The 19,584-nt window shown below is 49.1% G+C and overlaps 7 protein-coding genes across 7 annotated transcripts; 4 read left to right on the top strand and 3 right to left on the bottom strand.

Moving 5' to 3' along the window:
* Nucleotides 1–1,812: 1,812 nt before the first annotated feature.
* Pdw03_5928 (Zn(2)-C6 fungal-type DNA-binding domain) lies at nt 1,813–3,799 on the top strand (the record flags this gene model as incomplete). The annotated part of the gene is made up of 6 exons (XM_066101204.1): nt 1,813–1,842; nt 1,896–2,052; nt 2,103–2,331; nt 2,385–2,901; nt 2,961–3,428; nt 3,494–3,799. 6 exons carry the CDS (start codon nt 1,813–1,815, stop codon nt 3,797–3,799), a joined length of 1,707 nt encoding a protein of 568 aa, XP_065958144.1.
* A 970-nt stretch (nt 3,800–4,769) lies between these two features.
* Pdw03_5929 (Peptidoglycan-binding Lysin subgroup) lies at nt 4,770–6,429 on the top strand (the record flags this gene model as incomplete). Its single annotated transcript, XM_066101205.1, has 4 exons — nt 4,770–4,859; nt 4,918–5,421; nt 5,479–5,581; nt 5,687–6,429. The coding sequence occupies 4 exons, from the start codon at nt 4,770–4,772 to the stop codon at nt 6,427–6,429; spliced, it is 1,440 nt and encodes a 479-aa protein (XP_065958145.1).
* A 745-nt stretch (nt 6,430–7,174) lies between these two features.
* On the top strand, nt 7,175–8,711 carry Pdw03_5930 (Dimethylaniline monooxygenase, putative; the record flags this gene model as incomplete). The annotated part of the gene is made up of 3 exons (XM_014682919.1): nt 7,175–7,233; nt 7,292–7,865; nt 7,917–8,711. The coding sequence occupies 3 exons, from the start codon at nt 7,175–7,177 to the stop codon at nt 8,709–8,711; spliced, it is 1,428 nt and encodes a 475-aa protein (XP_014538405.1).
* A 91-nt stretch (nt 8,712–8,802) lies between these two features.
* Pdw03_5931 (Fungal transcriptional regulatory protein, N-terminal) lies at nt 8,803–10,764 on the bottom strand (the record flags this gene model as incomplete). Its single annotated transcript, XM_014682920.2, has 1 exon — nt 8,803–10,764. The coding sequence occupies one exon, from the start codon at nt 10,762–10,764 to the stop codon at nt 8,803–8,805; it is 1,962 nt and encodes a 653-aa protein (XP_014538406.2).
* A 1,187-nt stretch (nt 10,765–11,951) lies between these two features.
* Nucleotides 11,952–15,841, bottom strand: Pdw03_5932 (5-oxoprolinase, putative; the record flags this gene model as incomplete). Its single annotated transcript, XM_014682923.1, has 2 exons — nt 11,952–15,742; nt 15,808–15,841. 2 exons carry the CDS (start codon nt 15,839–15,841, stop codon nt 11,952–11,954), a joined length of 3,825 nt encoding a protein of 1,274 aa, XP_014538409.1.
* Nucleotides 15,842–16,374: 533 nt separating this feature from the next.
* Nucleotides 16,375–17,422, bottom strand: Pdw03_5933 (Alpha/beta hydrolase fold-1; the record flags this gene model as incomplete). Its single annotated transcript, XM_066101206.1, has 4 exons — nt 16,375–16,613; nt 16,665–16,880; nt 16,958–17,119; nt 17,320–17,422. 4 exons carry the CDS (start codon nt 17,420–17,422, stop codon nt 16,375–16,377), a joined length of 720 nt encoding a protein of 239 aa, XP_065958146.1.
* Nucleotides 17,423–17,888: 466 nt separating this feature from the next.
* On the top strand, nt 17,889–19,427 carry Pdw03_5934 (Allantoate permease, putative; the record flags this gene model as incomplete). Its single annotated transcript, XM_014682925.1, has 1 exon — nt 17,889–19,427. One exon carries the CDS (start codon nt 17,889–17,891, stop codon nt 19,425–19,427), a length of 1,539 nt encoding a protein of 512 aa, XP_014538411.1.
* Between the last annotated feature and the right edge of the window lie 157 nt (nt 19,428–19,584).

Below are 19,584 nucleotides of genomic sequence, written 5' to 3' on the forward strand. Positions count from 1 at the left end.
TCAAATCCGTACAACCTTTGATCGGTCCGGAAGGAGATGGTAAGCTTATCAACATTCGAACCTCGCAATATTTATAACTATGGCTAGCTACCGTGAGTAGCTTCCGTGCAATAGTCCTCGAGATAAGCCCCGTCTAATCATACTGGGGGCAATAGGATGACGCAGGTCCGGAAAGCGGATGCATATAGATGCAGGCCACGCCCCTTGGCCTTGATTGCCTTTTTGGTTAATTTGAACTCTCAAAAATCGTAGTTTGTAATTAACTTACTATCGAAGATTTAGAATCATTAAACAAGATATGTGTGCTGCACTATTATCCCTACCACAATCGGCTAGTGTAGCCCCCCGTGTATGCGACACTCTCGCGTGGCTCTTTCAGGGAAATATTAACCAATGATAGAGGGGTTTTATTCGTCCTGTGGGGGAAAAAGGGGGTACAATGTACATCTCATGTAACTCTGGTCAGTCGATCAATTCACGTACCATCCAAGGTCCTTTCTTTGTATTCACAGTGGGTTGATGTTTGTGGTTGCAACAACATCAAATGCTGTCTTCCGTGACCACGAGGAAAATGTACAAGGTTCCATCGGACTTGCTTTCAAGAAACCCTTTCCATCGGGTTGAAGCTGTCGTACTGTGAAGGAGAGGGGTAGGTTAGATGTGTGAGATTTCCGGGTGTTTCGGCTTTATCTCTCTCTGCAACCCAACCCATCTCATACGCTCCAGCCACACATCTAGATCCCCATATTTGTCAACTAGTTCTATACAACAAATGTGGACATGGCTAAAGCCCAGATTGAAGTAAGGACACTATGCTTCCTCCATGCCTTCATGTGATCTACAGGAGATTCACGAAGTACATCAAACAATGTAGCTATCATCCTACTTCTGCGTCGGAAATTGAAGAGCATGTTCTGAAACGATTCAAGGACACAATTAATCCCCCGTACGTTATGGCGAGAATTCAACTGCTTTGTGCTACACACCCTTCATTCCACTAGGCCGAGAGCCAGCTCTTCCCTCCAGTTCAGCTTGTCCTGTTCTAGTACGCCGGTGTCATTTCAGATACCAATTCCAAATAACTGTCCACGTGCTACATGTGCTGCCATTGACAGCGATGTGTAAGAACCAGTCGGCGTAGCATGTCCACACAACAACCTGCCACACTGCTAACAATTTAACAACCCGAGCCTCAATATTCATGAGCAACTACCCGATTTGGTAACAGACCTGACATCGGAATGACAGATCATTCAACCTCTGCTCAACAACCGCCAAACATGGCGAGCCGGCTGGTATATGCTACCCCCATCCAGCTTGTCTATACTACCTAAATGGCGTGATCCCTAAAACAAACGAACGCCGCAGCCAGCACAGGGACGGAAGTTTACTCATAGCTATCAAGGTCATTAACCGTTTACCCTTGACATAGTACCATCTTATTTACCTAGAAATGGCAACCGAGTCATGAGTGTAAGGTTGGTTAGGATATAGTGCCGATCACATCGTGCGTGAGGTGTGATGTTTAGGCATCGTCGGAGAAGAAGAGTGGACTTTCGACAAGTACAGATTACTGAACGTGGAAGATCGTGAATTAGCCTGTTTAAGGGAGAGTGTCTGCCGAAAGAAAGAGTCAATCTATAAATTGCCGACGTTTGAGCAACTCAGGCTTGAGGGCACTCAACAGTCTCACTAACTAGCTATCAGCTATAAATACCCCACTGCAAACATCAATCTCACAAGCCAGGTAGTTTTGACTTTCTTGAAGGCATAGTACTATCTAAACATCATCACCCTCTTCAACTCCTCATTATGTCGGGTTCACGACAGCAGCCTGGACTGGTAAGACACTAGCCACCTAGCTTATAAGTTGACTCTTGGCACTGATAAATCAGGCTTGCGAGGAATGCCGCAAAAAGAAACTTCGATGCGATAGGCGGCGACCTCAATGTGATCAGTGCGAGGATTCAGGCACAGCATGCCTTGTCAATCAGGTTCGCTCACCACGGGGCCCTAAAAAGGGACATCTCAAGGCTTTGCGCAATCGCATTGGTTTGCTAGAGATACACCCTACACACCTTCTCTGCTAATGTTACTCTTAGCCACATTGGAAAGTATGATCAATTCTGAGCAGAGCCATCTCGGTCCCGAGGGATTGTTGAAAGGCAATGAGAAGTATCACTCCGAAGAGACGGCTCAATTGCTCAGCCCCCCTCAGGAGTATATCCCCAATCACACGAAAACAGAATGTCATGAGATGCCCTACTCCATCGAGACATTAACAATGACCCCACCGGATACTGAGAGCGCAGATGTCATTGAGGCAGATCTGTACGGAAACCCCCCCAAGCTACAAGTTCGGATCCGTCTAACAGCTAGTAAAGGGATCAACTTTATTTTGACAGAGTACACCCTGTCGTGCCGATGCTTCACCAAGGCCGGTACTTCTCCTGGTCACAAAGATTCAACAAACCAGCCTCTTACCTCTGCTTGCAATTTGCCATGTGGGCACTTGCCGCAGCCTCATCTGCCCATTTACAGCATATGCGGGAATCTCTCTACACCCGAGCGCGTTCCGGGATCGAGACTTTAAATCACGATATTGAATCGAGCAGCGCCGCCTGTCTCCAGGCAGCACAAGCATGGCTTCTTCTAACGCACTACGAATTTCGGTATATGAGCTACCGCCGAGCATGGCTTACCGCAGGACGCGCCTTTCGCATTATCCAACTGGCCAAATTACACGAGATTGATCGGCTCACTGACGTTGGCATAAACATGGTGCATCCCGCGGCATGGGCCGAGGCCGAGGAAAAGCGACGGACCTACTGGCTCGCCTATTGTCTAGACCGCTTCCTCAATATCTCTGACGAGTGGCCTCTCAGTCTACACGAGGAAGCAGTGAGCCAAGACTTCCGTTTTCCACAGAATGCCCCGAGTCACACTAACATCTACTTCAGCTCTGCGTATATCTCCCCGTCTCGGAATCGGACTTTCAGCACAGCAGGTCGGTTATTATGGACTCCTTATATGACGAGATCGAGACCTCCGGACGGAAATTGTTACCGCCTTTCGCCGAGACAATCGTCCTGATCACACTATGCTGGCACAGCGTTGCATTCCACCGCGCCGTCCCCCGCGACAAAGAATCTCCGACAGACGGGGATACCTGGAAGCGCCATACCCGGCTCTACCAAAGGGTACAAGAGCGGCTGATGCTGGTCTCACTCCCCCCGTCCTCGCCCGAGCTCCACGATCCCATGCGGCTATTCACAAACATGCTCGCCAATGCCGCGGTCATTTGGTTCTACAACATCAGGAAGACCCTGCAGGTGGAAATTGATCAGGAAATGATCCTGGTTTCTCTCTACTCCGCATACGAGATAGTAGGTTTGGCGAAGCCTCTCACCCGATCCAGCTTTTTCAAGGTGAGACTACCCCCCCTTTTCCTCCCCGTGAATCGGTGATTCCGGTGTCTCACGAGGTTGCACAGGCGCATGCGTTTTCTCCCATGCTACTCTATCTCTCAGCAAAGTTTCTCAAGACACACGTCGATCAACTGAGTACTTGTGTCCCCGTGTCGGAGGATAACCAGCAGAAGTTGGCGGATTTGAAAAAGGCTTTGCGGGTTTTGCAGGGTGGGAATAACTTAGCGACGAGCTACCTAGAGCTACTTGACTCGGACTCGGAATCTTTTCACAAACTGTGCCACCTGTCAACTGGTCAAGAGTGTACTATCTCTGAAGTCACAGGTCAGCGGGAGCCACCTTTCACTTTCGAAATCATGAATCTTTTTTAGTTTTACGCATTGAGAGCTGGCCTGCTTTGAGATCCTTCCGTCTCAAACTCGGATCTTGAGTCTCGTAGGGTGTACGGATCTAGTGCTCAAGTGGACGGTGCAGTTGACTCAAGTGCCAACCTGTTTCCACACGAGGTGGGGTTTGCCTTGAGAACACATTGACTTACCTCGAAGCCATGGCCCGAGTCTTGAATGTTTTACTGGCTTGAACAATTCTTTCATCTACGAATAGGCTTGCGTGAAAGTGCATCCTGAATGCACTCTAACTGTTTCAAGATCATCAATCGCCTTTCTTTTAACGCTGTTAGGCGTTGGGGATGTTCAAGGACACACAGCCCTAGGGAGTATTTACATACTCTCATTTCGTCACCTTGGCTGTCTCCACGGTTTCTAAGTTGCTATGACTCAAGTTCAATGGGAATTTTCTGAACCCCTGGCTCTACTAGCTCTTGGCCAATCTTGTTCTTTCAATCCTAGGGTATTCGTTCTTTCACTCGGTTAGCATTAACTATTTGGTAAGATGCTTCATAGTGCAATAGATCACGTGTTGAAAGGGATCATCTCGTGCCAACTCCGCAGAGGAAAGAGAAATGCACGAACAAAGGTCATTCTGGGTCATATTTGCATTGGGAAGGGGGGGGGGGGGGGGGGGGGGGGGGGACGGCTCCTAGGATGCATCGCCTTTCTTTGTTGACGGTTGCTCAGATGGCACTTTGGCTTATCATTTATATTTCAACATCGTATCTGTGGGAAAGATCGAGGTTGAGGGGTTCCTTTAGAACTCTTAGACCCTGCAAATTACTTTAAAGAGCTTAGATGTGTTTCATATGATTCACTGGCTGCATGAATATAGATTGCCTCCGTGAAGCCACTCCCAGGAGTGTCGTTCATGTTGTAGTTCTTTGAGGATGTATAAAGCAGCGCGCTGTTCTCCAAAGAACGATTGACCTCTTAGGCAAATCAATACATGATGGGGTCGTTTCAGAAGAGTATCATCCTCGGTGTGTGCGGTCTCTGTTTGATTCAAGCAACTGCTGCGGTGTCCATAGCAGAATCCGAGGTTAGTTCCTACTTCTTTTTCCAACATCACTTTTCGACCATCTTCTAACCCAAGATAGCACAATACGATTCAAGACCAGGCTCAATACACCTACCCGTACACCTGTCTCTCCATTCTGGTTGGGGCCGGGGAGACATGTGATGATCTGGTTTCCAGATGTAGCATATCGGCAGCATCCTTCACTTCCTTAAACCCGACTACCGTCTGCACCTCGTTGTCTCACGGAAAACCCGTATGCTGTGGGCCAGGAGAAACACTATTTCCACCGGAAAGTGGTGCTTATTGCTATGTCTATACTATCCGGGATTGCGATACTTGTGCGAAGATTGCCAAGGGGTACAAGATTACGACGGCCGACGTCGAGACTTGGAATACCAATACCACCGCATGGTATGGATGCAACAAGCCGCAGCAGGGGGGCCAGGTTTGTCTCAGCAAGGGCGAGCCCCCAACGCCAGTCGCAATTGGTGGTGCGGTCTGTGGCCCCCAAGTGCCTGGAACGGCACGCCCGGTGTTATGGACCGATATTGCATCTTTGAATCCATGTCCTGCGGGTCAATGTGTAAGTTGTCTCGTGATTTGAGCTTAATTCAGCGATCAAGACTGACCATCTGTGTAGTGCTCTACAAAGGGTAAATGTGGCACTGGTGCGGACTTCTGTGATTCATCTGCACCCGCAGCTATCGCGCCACCAGTGTCTGCAACTAAAGTTGCACCCACAAGTAAGACTACGTCCGTGAAAAATCCATCCGTAACCGAAGCTACATCCGAGATATCCGAAACAAAAGGTGTGCCATTGTCAGCTAGAAGCTTTGTGACAATAACAGCTGAAGCCGTTACGGTGACAGTCAAAGCTGGATCCTCGACCCCTTCAGAAAATGCGGACTCACATGGTTTTACGACAGACATACCCTTAGTAGATGTACCCTTGACATATCTACACACAGAAGATATCAAGTCCGCACCCTCTGCCACTCACACCAACGCGGCTACTGGCGATGTTGCTGATTTCTTGAAACCGGCCGAAATGATCAGTGCTCTGGCGAGCCAACTTCGGACTATGTTGGTCTCTACAATTACCAGTACGACCAAGGCCCCGGCGACAGCAACACAAAAGGAGTCAAGTGAGACCAAACGCTCGCCTACACAAACCATAAATGGAGTCGTCACCGTGCCCAGCGGATGGTCATTGATGATGTTTGATGGCATCGGTTGCACTGGCAGCTACGTGCTGCTTCAAGGCCACAACAAGAAATTGGAGGATAGTGACTGTATGAAATTCCGCGCGGCGAGCAAGCTCGAAACAGTGGTCAACGACACGGCCGTTTCATGTCGTTGGTGGACTCTGCCAGACACCGGTAATTGGCAGTGGAGGAACTGTCACAGCAATTCTCTGAACAAACCCAAATCGTGGCTGATGTCGAACGGTCTGTGTACCGTCTCTCCGAATACGGAATGCGATCTTGTCAACGACAGATCCCAAACTTATGGCTGGCGGGGTCCTGGGTTGTGTCAAGATCGCCGGCCGATGGATCCGACATTTGGATCTATGAAGTGCTACGTTGGATAAGGTGGAAATAGATAGAATACGTATATCGGACTTTTCATCGCCAATCAGATACCTTAGGTCGCTTAGATTTTCTTTCCTACCTTAGAAACATGAGGATCAAATTTACCAAAAGAACTCATCAACCGGCTTGTAATTTAACACGGTCCTAATTTTTTTTTCCTTTCCGGTTTATCACAGACTCCCAGCTTTGTTTCAGAAAGTCTTGGTGTCCAAGTAAGACCGGAACTAGCAGACAAAATCGGCGACCTGGAATTCATCCATAGACTTTTGCTGCTCAGATTGCAGGCAAGGAAGAGGCACTCGACCTTGAGGGAAACGACCTGAACTACCCGACAACGGCGAAACAAAGCGCCATTCTCCAGGCCTCGTCTAGCGTAGCAATTGTGTTTTCGGGCTTTCTCCAGGGGGCGTAACCGGCGCGGTCGAACACCATGGTCACTCCAATCAGCCATGACATGGATAATTGGACTACCCGATTCAGTAAATTTGACTGATCTGAAATTGATCCTTGTTCGTCTTCGATGGATCCATCGATTATTCGCGATAAGAGCACACTGTCAATGCCCATGTCGGGGCGGGTCCGCTCGTTATTGCCCCATCGGGACTAACCTGCTCGTTATCATGGGCCGTTATGGCGTGAGAGGCTTTTCTGGATGATCGCGGATAGATCTTACGACTTCACATTTCGAAACAAAGATCTTATAGAGCACTGGTAGTCGTTATTTGTGTGATCTTTCGCCAAATCATGGAAGTCGAACGTGTGGCTGTTATTGGTGCAGGCCCTTGTGGCCTGGGAGTCGCAAAGTACGTTTGACCATCCCTCTTCGGACAGTGCGTGAAGGCATTGATTGAAAGTCTCCAGGTATCTTCTTGCGGAAAAAAAGTTCAAGACGATCATTATGTTTGAACAGCGGGACCGACCGGGAGGTGTTTGGAATTACACCAGCGACCACGGCATCAACGATGCATCGGTGCTTTCTCATTCTAAGCCAAGCCAGGAGCCTCAACAGTCCGTGGACGGGATTTTTATTTCCCCTGTATATGACTCTCTCGAAACGAATATTCCAAAATCAATGATGCAGTTCATCGAGACTCCGTTCCCTGCGAGAGCCGCGCTATTTCCAACCCATGTCGTCGTCAAAGACTATCTCCACCAATATGCGGAGGAGTTAAAACCACTTATACGTCTGCAATCATTGATTTTGGATGTCGTCCTATCGAAAAAACACCCAAATCCAGAATGGACTGTGACGTGGTGCGATTTGAAGACTGGCGATACCTTGGTGGAACAGTTCGATGCAGTTGTAGTCGCAAATGGACATCACAATGACCCATATATTCCTGAAATCGCCGGCCTAGCTGAGTGGAATCGAGCCTACCCAGGCTCCATCATACATTCTTCCTCCTATAGACGTCCCGAACCATTTTCAAACAAGGTATGTCACCCTCCGCCCCATCACGAATCTACATATTTAGACCAGCAATAGAAAGTTATTGTCGTCGGTCACTCCGCCTCGGGAATAGACATCGCCAATCAAATTGCTCGTGTGTCAAAACACCCGCTGCTGATTTCCGAACGGACAGCAACATCGCTCTCCCCAGAACAAGCCGCCGTTGCCGACACCCTTCCGGAAATCAGCCTCCTCAGTGCCGAAGATGGTCGCGTACTGTTTGTCAATGGTCACGAAGAACGAGAGGTCGATCACATAATCTTCTGCACAGGCTATCACTTCTCTATTCCATTCTTATCGTCTCTCCAGCCACCTCTTGTCACGGATGGTGTGCGCCCTCACCATTTGTACCAGCACATCTTCTACAGCAAAGAGCCCACCCTCGCTTTGATAGGCTTCCCGCAACGGATTGTTCCATTCCCTTTCAGTCAGGCGCAAGGCGCATGGCTCGCACGCGTTCTGTCGGGACGTGTAGCGCTACCTTCGGAGATTGAAATGGAGCGGTGGATCGGGGAGTGGGCGGTTGATCACGGCGATGGACATAGCTTCAATATCCTCGCATTCCCGCTTGATGCAAATTATATCAACACCCTGTACGAGTTGAGTTCACGTGCGGAGCGGAAGGAGGGGCTGGAAAATGGCGGCCATGGTAGAAGACCGCCTTTCTGGGGCGAGAAAGAAAAGTGGACGCGGGCGAGATTCCCATTGATCAAGAATGCGGCGCAGGCACTTGGTGATAGACGAACTGAGGTTACGACAGTAGAACAGCTTGGGTTTGATTTTGACCGGGAGATTGCTCCCAACGCCGAGGTTGGGAATCCGCGTCTGTAGATATCTTCGTATCACAGAGAGAGAATCAAGATGCTAATGAAATTTAATGATGAATATGACGTTTTTTTTTTCATTCCGGGCATTTCAGATCCTACATCTCCCAAAAATTCATCCACTGCGTTTCTAACAGGGTTTCACCCATGTCGTTCTCTGCTGGGGTCAAAGTGCCGTTGTGCGCAAGATTGAGCCGAGGACCCTGGATTCCAATTCCTAGCCCGGCACTCAAACTATCCATGGTAAACGTTTGATGAGAAACCCTTCGCTCCGCAAGATTTGACCTTAACGGCCAGAGATAAAAGCTTGCCTCGCCCATGGTTTGACTTAGCAATGCTTCCAGATCGTCTTGGATGGATTGTAGCCCTACTTCAGTATCTAAACCTGACGTGGCTATCACAGAAGACCCGGACAACTGGCTTCGTGCTACCAATGGGCTGTTTGGCTTCGTAGGGATATCTGCAAGGCGACGCAGAATTCGACACGCTTCATGAGCAGCTGCCCAGGAAGGTGGAAAGTATTCGAGCAAGGTTGCGAGAAGCGGAATCTCGGGGATATCGTCACAAGCCGGAGCCCATTGGCGACAACAATAGAGAAAAATTACAGCCAATGAAAGCAGGCGACAGAGTGTGATCCAGTTCATAGGCAGATGTCGGTGGTCATGCAGTATGAGACTCAGTCGAATGTACTGTTGCGCAGCACCCTGGAGATTTGACACGTTCTGTTCGGTTGCCGAGTCTCCTTGTGCAGGAGTGTACAACAAGAGAAGTAGGTTCTGGTAACGGACATTTAGCCAGGTGATGGTAGTATGAAAGGGAAGCTGGTCTGGTTCGAACAGTGTGGAGCTGGATAATAGACAGCCCTGGGTATACCAGTCTTCGATTTGGAGTCGGAGGTCTTGGGTACTGGTAGATGGGTTTGGATCATAGATAGCGTTGACAATGCGTGTCTCGAGTTGTCGCAGAGAAATCATATGTCGGCTAACCTGCAAGGCTATTGCGTATAGATGTCCTTCCTCCGAGCCGTATTCATGAATCATGATGCTCGGTAGTGGTACTTTCATTACATTGTCGGGAAAGGCAAAGGGCAGTCCATAGGATATGCTGATCATGCGAGTGAACACATAGACTGACCAACCAAGCCGGCGACGGAGCTCCAGCGCCCGAGGTGACAAGGCCTGGCAACTGGGAGGCTCATTCATCAATCCGACTGCTAGAGCATGGTTGGTGAGGACACCAGCAATGGCTCGCGGGTCTTGGCCACCAGGTTTGAATAAGAGATATAAGCCAAGAAGGAGTAATGTGCCTGCCGATTGTTCATCCACTCGAGACACACACTCACAGAGTACCGTCTTGAGACACGGCTGGAAATCTCGCTCCTCGATATTTTGCACTTCCCGAGCCCGCTGCAAGGTTGTGAAACCGATAGCCATTATCATGTAGAGGCGGTTCGGCAGAGCCGATTGGGAGAGAAGACCATTTTTGGCTTCATTATTGCAAAGGATGTCGAAATCTTGAAGAACATACTCGCTATCCATAAACGGGTATGTGCGATGAACGTGTCGAAAATAAGCCTGTAAGCACTTGCGACTTGCCGCAACGGAAAGAGACACATTCTCTACACCCTTGGAGGGGCAACTCTCTTCAACCCCACTCTCGCTGCACTCCATCTGCATGATCGCCCGAGCAGGTGGAGACTGGGCTGGACTGCCCAAGGCCATGTCCCGCCCAGTCTCGATTGACTCGATCGGCGATCTACCATCCGGAAGTACATCATTCACAAGCCGGCTCAGCCAGTCAATACGTGACCGCAATTCACGCTCACGCGTATACGGACTCGCAGAGTCCTCCTTCAAAGAGCAAGGCACCCAAGCAATCTGGCATTGCTCACAGGATCCGTCAGCAGTTCGGGAGCACCGCTTCTTTTGTTGGCGACAGCGGCGACATGCGGGCACAGAGGACCGTCGGCCATTAGCATTGGTGGGTCTTTCGTGTCGGGTTATTCTCTCCGGTTTGGAAGCATTTCGATGGACCCGGAATCGATGCACGGCGCCCTCCATGATTGTCAGATGGAAAGGGTCGTCGGAGAGATAGCGCGATAATCAACCAACGGAGCACGCCATCTCTCCCCCAAACTGGAATTATTCATCGGTTCCGCACCGCGTTGTATCTTCAAAAACACTCTTCAATTTTGTCGAAATGGCTTCTCACAATCGTATTTCTCACTCGAAAGAAATCTCATCGTGGTATCCGAAACCTAAGCGAAGGCTACTCCAATGCGATCCGATTTGACGGGCTCAACATCGCCAATTGAAGCCTGGCAACAAGGCGACGTCACCGGTATCTCTTGCGTATGCAGTATCTGGGATGGTTATGCCGTGAGATAACCAGCGTGGTACTATGGAAGATATGGGTCGAAGAGCACTCCAACCTCATCTTACAAGCGCATTCTTTTTGTGACATTTCCCCAAGCAGGGTGCGATGGAAAAACGACAGCTCTACTCTACCGGAAAACTACAGCCGGTGTCAAAGACCAAATTGATAACTTGCGCGTTTTTCGTGACCTGGACGTGCGCAATACAACTCAGCTACAACATGCTGAACAAATCTAGGATAGGGTAAGACGAGATCCGCGACTCGGGTCTCACTGGTTTCGGTGTATAAGTTGTTGATTTATCGCGCGTCGGACAGGAGACTAACGAAGACATGATCGAGCACGCGACTAAACTCCCTTCGGCTACATATTGCAGGGCGGTCATCGCAATCCTCTGCGCAGTATATCGAACCATGACCTATAGCTCATTCGTATGAAGGGTAAGCTTTTTGCAATTTGTCATTTTAGACCGTATATAGCCAAGGGCAATAAGCCGACTGTCGATAGTTACGTTGTTGCGATGGACTTTGGCATCGACTTGGTTGGCGAGGAGCTGGTCGGTGTGGGTTCAGATGCTATTGAAAGCCATGCTTGACCAAGTGATCTTATGATCCGGAGTAATCGCGGCAAGCTTCATGCGCATCAGCTCACGCCCTGGGGTAGTTAGACTGTTGTAAAGTCTCTGGGTCCGTTGAAGGAACGGCCGGAATTGGCCAATGCCATGGCTAGGGTAGGCTGGCCGAAATCAAAGATTGAGAAAGTGGCGGGGATGAACTGGCTTACTTACGTGGAGGTGATCTTTGGCGAGAAATTCATTGAAATCGTAGGGTTTCTATCATTTCCATTACTCCATTATACATGTGCCAGAGCCTTCTATTTCACAAATTCAGCAGAAGCACCCCATCCTCCTCCACCAGGACTATTTATTTGCATGATTTCCCCTGCTTGCAGGGTGAGAGCAGCCTTTCCACTCAGAGAGAGTCTCTCCAACGCTGTCTTTCCATCATTCCACTTGAATGCGTAGTTCTTTCCCACAGAGCCAGGTTGACCTCCGCTCATTCCATAGGGAGCAAAGACTCGTCTGTCACTGAGAATGCTGAATTTAAGCGGAATTCTAGCCTCAATCTCACGGACTGCACCGTTACCCCCTTTATACGTGCCAGCACCACCGGTATTGGGATTGATGGAGTGTCTGCGAATGATCACAGGAGTTCGCTTTTCAACGACCTCCGCATCTGTAATTTTGGTGTTTGTGGAGTGAGCCTGAACGGCATGTTCCCCGTTCCAGCTGGGACCGGCGCCGCAACCGCCTCCGACGGCTTCGCCATAATTCCATCCAGGTTCAACGATCCCAGTGGCGGGATCTCTACCTCCCATACCCCAGCCGAAGCTGTTCGCACAACCTGAGAATGCCGCGCAGCATTCGAATGCTCGCAAGATTGTATCGACAATGCGCTGGCTTGCCAGGGTACTACCACAAACCGCCACGGCAGCAGTGGGTCTTAGAATTGATCCTATGGGGATGCGGATGTCTATCGGCGATAGACAGCCATCATTTAGAGGAATATCGGCGTCGACCAGACATCTGATACTGTAGATGACGGCTGAATGGGTGATGGATATTGGGCAGTTGTAATTTCCCCATATTTGTGGCCCAGTTCCCGCGAAATCAAATACTGCTCCACCAGCTTCGTCGATTGAGATTGAAACTTTGAGAACGGTTCCATCGTCAAAATGATCGCTGGCCGTCAAGGGCATGGCCTTAGTTCGGGAAACCTTCTTGAGGTATTCCCTGACAGCCGTTTCCGAATTCATCTGGATGGCATTCATGTAACGGTGCACAAAGGGGAAACTGAACTCAGCACACATCTTCTGCAAAAGAAGTATACCACGCTGGTTGGCCGAGATTTGCGCTTTGATGTCGGAGATATTATCTTCCAATCGCCGAGTTGGACTGCAGCCAGGGAGATCACCCGCGGCCAAGAAAGCTTTTCGCACATCACTTTCAAGGAAGACACCGGCGTCGACTATTTTCATCGAGCGAACGTTGAAACCTTCCTGCCATAGCTCCTTGGAGTCTGGCATCATAGATGTGATTCCTTGGCCGCCAATGTCGGTATGGTGACCCCGAGCTGCCACATAGAAAGCAACGGTAGAGTCGTCGTCCACGAATACCGGGGTGATGATAGTCAGATCCGGCAGATGGGTTCCACCACACTCGGGGTGATTGCTGAGAAGGACGTCGCCGGCCTTTAATTTTCCTTCCCAAAGACGGTGCTGGTATTGGATTGCATATTGCATGCTTCCAAGATGAATGGGGATATGTGGGGCGTTGGCCACTAGCTTTCCCTCCCGTGAAAATATGGCACAAGAAAAGTCGAGGCGCTCTTTGATGCTGGTCGAAATAGATGTGCGCTGCAGTGTGTGCCCCATCTGTTCTGCAATTGCCATGAACCGGTGAGAAAGAATGGAAAGCTGGATCGGGTCGATAGTTCCAGAGATCTGAGGGGTTACAGCATTTGACATGCCAGTTTGTGACTTTTCGAGTACTAGATGATTAGGAAGGAGGTAGGCATCAAAAAGTGGCTCTACGAAGATCGTCTGCGTTGCGTCAATCAGCAGAGCAGGACCTTGCACCTGACAGCTACGCTTGAATGAACCAAGCTCAAAGATCGGAACGTTGTGCCACTTTTTATCGAAAAACACAGGCTGTGTTTGATCAGATTGCAGGTAGTCTTTTTGAGATTTGACTTGTTCCAGCATCGCGTATGGGGATATTGTCTCTGCGAGAATACAACTTCGCCCAACGCCACGGACCTTGATCGAGTCGATATGTATTTTCCTTTCGAGAACAAACGCAAATTCTCGAAGATGCGTTGCTACGAAAGAGGCTCCGTAATCCTCCCCCTCTGGTTTCGGGATGACAATGTTGGTGTCTGTGCCCGCGTATCTCAAACTGAGAGATTCTTCGAAGACAACAGTAGACGCATCCGCACCCTGTGATAATAGTGCAGATTCAACCTGAGACTTGAGCTTGCCAATCTGGGCTCGAACGACATCTAGCCCTTCGAAATTGAAGAACCCAACAAAAGGGACTGTGTTCTCAACCTGCAGGTCAGCCTGAGAAATGCCGACAGCTGATAGCAGTGAAGAATGCTTATGGATCAGAATCCGTGTGATACCGAGCTTGTTGGCAATTGAACAAGCATGCTGACCACCAGCCCCTCCAAAGCTGACCAAAGTATGGCTGCTTGGTGCGAACCCTCGTACTTCTGTGGCGTTGCGCATTGGCCGGGTCATGGTCTCGTTTGCGACATCAAGAAATCCGAACGCAACTTCTTCTGCGGTAAGCGCTTGTCTAGTTTGTTCATTAATTTCGCGAGTGATATCATGGAACTTTCGCTTGGTGATCTCAAGGTCCAGGTGTTGGTCTGCATTCGGACCAAAGATAGCGGGAAAAGAAGAGCGAACCAGTCTCCCCAGAAACAAATTCGCGTCTGTCACGGTGAGAGGTCCTCCCTTTCGATAGCAGGCAGGACCGGGGTGAGCTCCCGCGCTCTCGGGCCCAACAACAAACAGCCCATGACGAGCAAACAGCATGGAACCTCCACCAGCGGCAACAGTTGCGATGTTCAACATCGGCGCTGTAATTTTTCGACCCCCCACCGTCGTCTCGGTCAAATAATCATACTTGCCGTCATATCGACAAACATCTGTGCTAGTTCCGCCCATGTCGAATCCGAGAACAGGGGTCCCTTCGGCAGCATCAAAACAGGTTCGAGCAATTCCAACTACGCCGCCAGCTGGCCCGCTGAGAAGAGCTTCATTTCCACGGAACCTGTCAGCTTGCCGCAAGCCTCCGTCAGATCCCATAAACTCCACACGTTGAGGGAGTACACTAAACCCGGCCTGGAATGCCGTGACATAATCGTTGACGATTGGGTACAGATATGCTTCTGAAGAAGCCGAGCTGCTGCGTTGCAAAAATTTGATAACGGGGCTGACTTCGGAGGCTTTGATCACGGTTTCAAAGCCCATTTCCTGTGCGATCTGCGCTACCCGGTTCTCGTGGTCAGGATATAGATAGGAATGCAAGAAGGAAATCACCAAAGACTTGTAGCCTGCCGACCGCAGCCTGCGCAGTACTTCCCGAACCTCGACCGAATCAAGGGCCTTCAAGACCCTTATCACTTCCCCGCTTGGCGTTCGCACCAGTGCGGGATCTGTGATTTTCGCAGTCTTGTCCAGAGGAAATGGATTGAGGTCATAGTCTTCGACAGTGATGCGTTCATCAATTTCTACCGAAGTTGCATGGAGGGCAGGAGGCTTTCGGACGTTCAAGGCGAACAGTTTTGGTCGCGTCTGGTCATCAATAACACAGACATCTTTGAAGCCTTTGGTGGTGACAAATGCGAATTCTCGACCTTTGCCTTCCAGCAATGCATTCGTCGCGATTGTTGTTCCGATACGGCACGATGCTATCTGGGACCCGTCTAGCTGTTCACCAACGGGTATTTGTCGCCCTTCTATAAACTCTAGTGCTCTTCGGATTGCCTCCGTAGGGGCATCACGATAGTTCTGCGGATCTTCCGACAGCAACTTGAACACAAAGTCATCGCGACCGGGGACTTGCACCAGGACGTCGCAAAATGTGCCACCGCGATCTAGGCAAAGACTAAGTTTGGGTCTTTATAGATGGAATTGATGGCATAGTATCACAATCACGTACCGATAGAGATGTTGATGCCTGGATTGGTTGCCATGGCTAGTAGTGTGCGATGTATCAGCGACAGAACTCGGTAGCAAACATCAATGCGAATCGCTATGAAGACAACTGATATTCAGTACTTCCAAATAACATTAAAATCACGCATTATTCGGTCGCTGTGAGGTGATACGCCTCAATGTACGCCTCCAGTGGAAACCAGTCCCAAAGAGGAAACTCTTTTCGGAAGTTCGCCGAACGCTATCTCGATCTCCTTTGCCCCTGTTAAATTAGAAACAGAGCCGATGTAGGTATTCGTTTCGGAGGCTCACCGAGCATTATCTTGATTTTCCTCATTCACGCTAGATATACAAAAGCTTCCTATGAATGATGTATGATATCTGCTTGAGAAGCGTTCAACTCCGTGCGGTAAGGAAAAAGAGGATACTATCATTGTGCTTTGGGGGTTCTACAACACAGCATAATTTTTGAACATTGCAATTTGATATCTACTCTATAACAACCGTAAAGATTAAGGTAGTACAGCTGCACATCGACACATTCAGGGTAGAACGTACATCCTGATAGATCTCATCGGATATGTTCCTTAATGAGCTTTATCACTTCTGCGTTTTTCTCTAGATGAACGCCATGGTTGGCGTTCGCAATAACCCTCAGCTCCGCACCTGTAATCTTTGAGGCAATGCTTTTGGATTGCTCTGGCGGACAAATCCAATCGCGCTCACCCACGATCACCAAGGTCTTCGCAGTAATCGAATGAAGCCGATCTCTGTAATCGAAGAATTTTTCCTGTGCGGCATAGAGATCATCTTGAAGTGATCAGCTTGATTTCCCGTGACACAATCCGGATGACCACTCACTATGGGACTTTGCATAAAAAACGGTTTCAATGTTATGCTTCAACGCGATCTCAGGATCAAAGTTTTCGCTATATAGCGGTGCAGCTGCATACATGACAAGCCGGAACTCGAGATCACTTTCAAATCGACCAAATATCTTGTCTTTCAGAAATTTGATGGATAGACCTGGGGCTTTGGATGCTCTTTGTTCCAAAGTATGAATAGCCGTCTCTTCATCTATGCTCAGTCAGCACACAAATTGAAGTTTGAAAGGCGCGTTGGAAGTTCCAAGACATTAAATCCATGGCACATACGGTGATGCGACGGAGCAGTCCCGCGAAGAATCAAATGCGAGACGCAAGATGGATACGTAATTGCATACTGCTGAGCCAGGAATCCACCAAAACTGCCACCGCACACAATACAGGGCTTGTCGACTCCAAGGAAATGCTTCCGTAGTCCCTCAATGTCTTCGACTATTTGATGAAAGGTAAAAGGCTCGGTTCGTGAACTTTGACCATGTCCTCGAAAGTCGAAGGAAAGTACCCGGTACGAAGAGGATAGTGGCGAGTATGCTTTGAAATCTGATTTATGGTCTCCTGTTACGGTCGAAAGGCAAACTTCTCAGTGATCGTTTGAAATCAATCTCGCAGCGGTAGATGTGATGGAGACTCACCAAACCCTCGGCCGCCATGCAGAGTGATTATCAACGGTCCATTCTCAGGTCCGACTAAGCGGTATGCTAACTGAGCGCTATTGATAGAGACAAATTCAACCATTCTGTAGTGAAATAGGAAGATCTTTGAAAAAAAAAAAACGAAGGAGGAAATCAAGTGGGATCAAAGGGAATGATCATTTCAGTGGCAAGATCAGATGTCAAGATGTATGTATCCTGTCCAGTTCAAGAAAATCTAATGCAAGGATAGACTGCACAGTCAAATTCCGCACACTAAATCCGTAACGGAGAGTAACATGTCGGAGCAAGCTCATATCGCAATGTTGGGATGTCGCGATGCCGCGATATCGGCCCCGCACCGAGAAAGGTTTCCGTATAAGGAAAGGCCCCGATGCGCAAGCTTTTATGTTCAAGGGACGAACCTACGCAACCGTTGCGATGAATGTCGTGATAACCGTGGTTGGGTCTCTTATTGATCGTTCTATATCGTGTGTAAGAGCCGCCATCTCATAAATAATTCGTCTTAACATGGAATCTGGCCAGATTTTCTTTGCAGAGCCCTATTTACAATGACCATCTTAGCCGAAACCGTGCAAAAGCCAACTCCAATTCAAAGGGGGTTGGAAAAAGTCTTTGATATACAACAAGACCGCAAAATAAACACCGCAGATTCATGTCACAGCGTGGAGAGGTCGACAGTTCAAACTGAGAACGCTCAGGAATCCCGCCAACGTTGGTTCCATTGGCATGAGCCAGGTACTTCAAAGGCCGACAAAAAGCTCATTTTCAAACTGGACTGGTTTCTTCTCAGCTACAGTTGTTTATGCTTTTTCATCAAGCAGCTGGATGGCAACAATGTATCCAATGCCTACGTCTCTGGCATGAAGGAAGAGCTTGGATTCGGACCAGGCAATGAGCTCAGTTGGATGAACACATACTTCAGTATTGGCGCAATCATTGGAGGTCCAATTTCCAACCTCGCTTTAACTGTTGTTCGACCGAGGTACTTACTGCCTGGGTGTTTGTTCGTCTGGTCGCTCTGCGTACTTTTCCTGTACAAGTGCAACCACGCATCTCAGCTCTACGGCCTTCGATTTTGTGTTGGGCTTTTTGAAGCCGCTGCGTGGCCCGGGATTCAGTACGTTCTGGGATGTTGGTATCGCAAATCCGAACTCGCTCGGCGAAGTGGTCTCTTCGTCATGTCTGGAGTCCTGGGACAGATGTTTTCAGGCTACTTGCAATCCGCACTGTTCAAAGGCATGGAGGGAAAAGCTGGCTTATCAGCATGGAGATGGCTCTTCATTTTTGATTTCATCCTTGCGATTCCAGTCGCCATATACGGTTTCATCTTCTACCCCGATACGCCTCAAAACACTACTGCATTCTATCTCTCCGAATGGGAAAGGAACCGGGCGCGCGAGAGAATCGACGAAGAGGGCCGAGCCCCCGTTGGAAAATTGGACAGCACCGTGTTCAAACGGGTCCTGCTCTCTTGGCAATTCTATACCTTCTCCGTCGCGTACGCCTTCTGGTCTCTCACCTGCGGGTCATATGTTATGCAGTACTTTGGGATTTGGCTCAAGTCACTGAAGACATACTCAGTGCCTCAAATTAACAACATTCCCACATCCATGGGCGCCATTAACTTTGCTTTCATGGTGGGCACGGGATATGTCTGCGACAAGATCGGCCGACGAGGACCTGTCTGTTTCGCAGTTGGCTGTCTCCTCACCTTCTGCTATGCTATATTCACGGCGTGGCCCGAATCTAGAGGGCTGAAGATGGCTGCGTTCATTATCACTGGTTGTTATGGATGTTATACACCCCTTCTAGCAGGTTGGGTTAACGCCTCATGCGGTGGAGATCAACAATTACGAGCATTTGTTCTGGCGTTCATGGTCAGCCTTGGATCAGCTGTCGTCATCCCATTCCAACAGCTGCAATTTCCTAGCGGAGAGGCGCCCAAATTCACCAAGACACACGGCTGGGTCAGTGGGCTGTGTTTTGTTTTAGCGCTGACTCTATGGACTGGGTTCGGAATCGGCACTGTGGAAAGAATTTTCACACGGAAACGCAAGGAGAGACTGCCCAATGATACTGATGTTTAGTTTTAGGATCAGCCATAGGGCATAGTTTGATGATCTGATCCTGATGGTCCGGCTAAAATAGACGATTGTATGTGCCACGCTAGCTTTTCTCCCAACATTTGTCTATTTTTAATACACGAATCTCTAGTGTGGAGTCTATGACACCAGATCCAGCTTA

The sequence above is a fragment of the Penicillium digitatum genome, chromosome 6, assembly GCF_016767815.1.
Source record: "Penicillium digitatum chromosome 6, complete sequence".
Classification (NCBI taxonomy): domain Eukaryota; kingdom Fungi; phylum Ascomycota; class Eurotiomycetes; order Eurotiales; family Aspergillaceae; genus Penicillium; species Penicillium digitatum.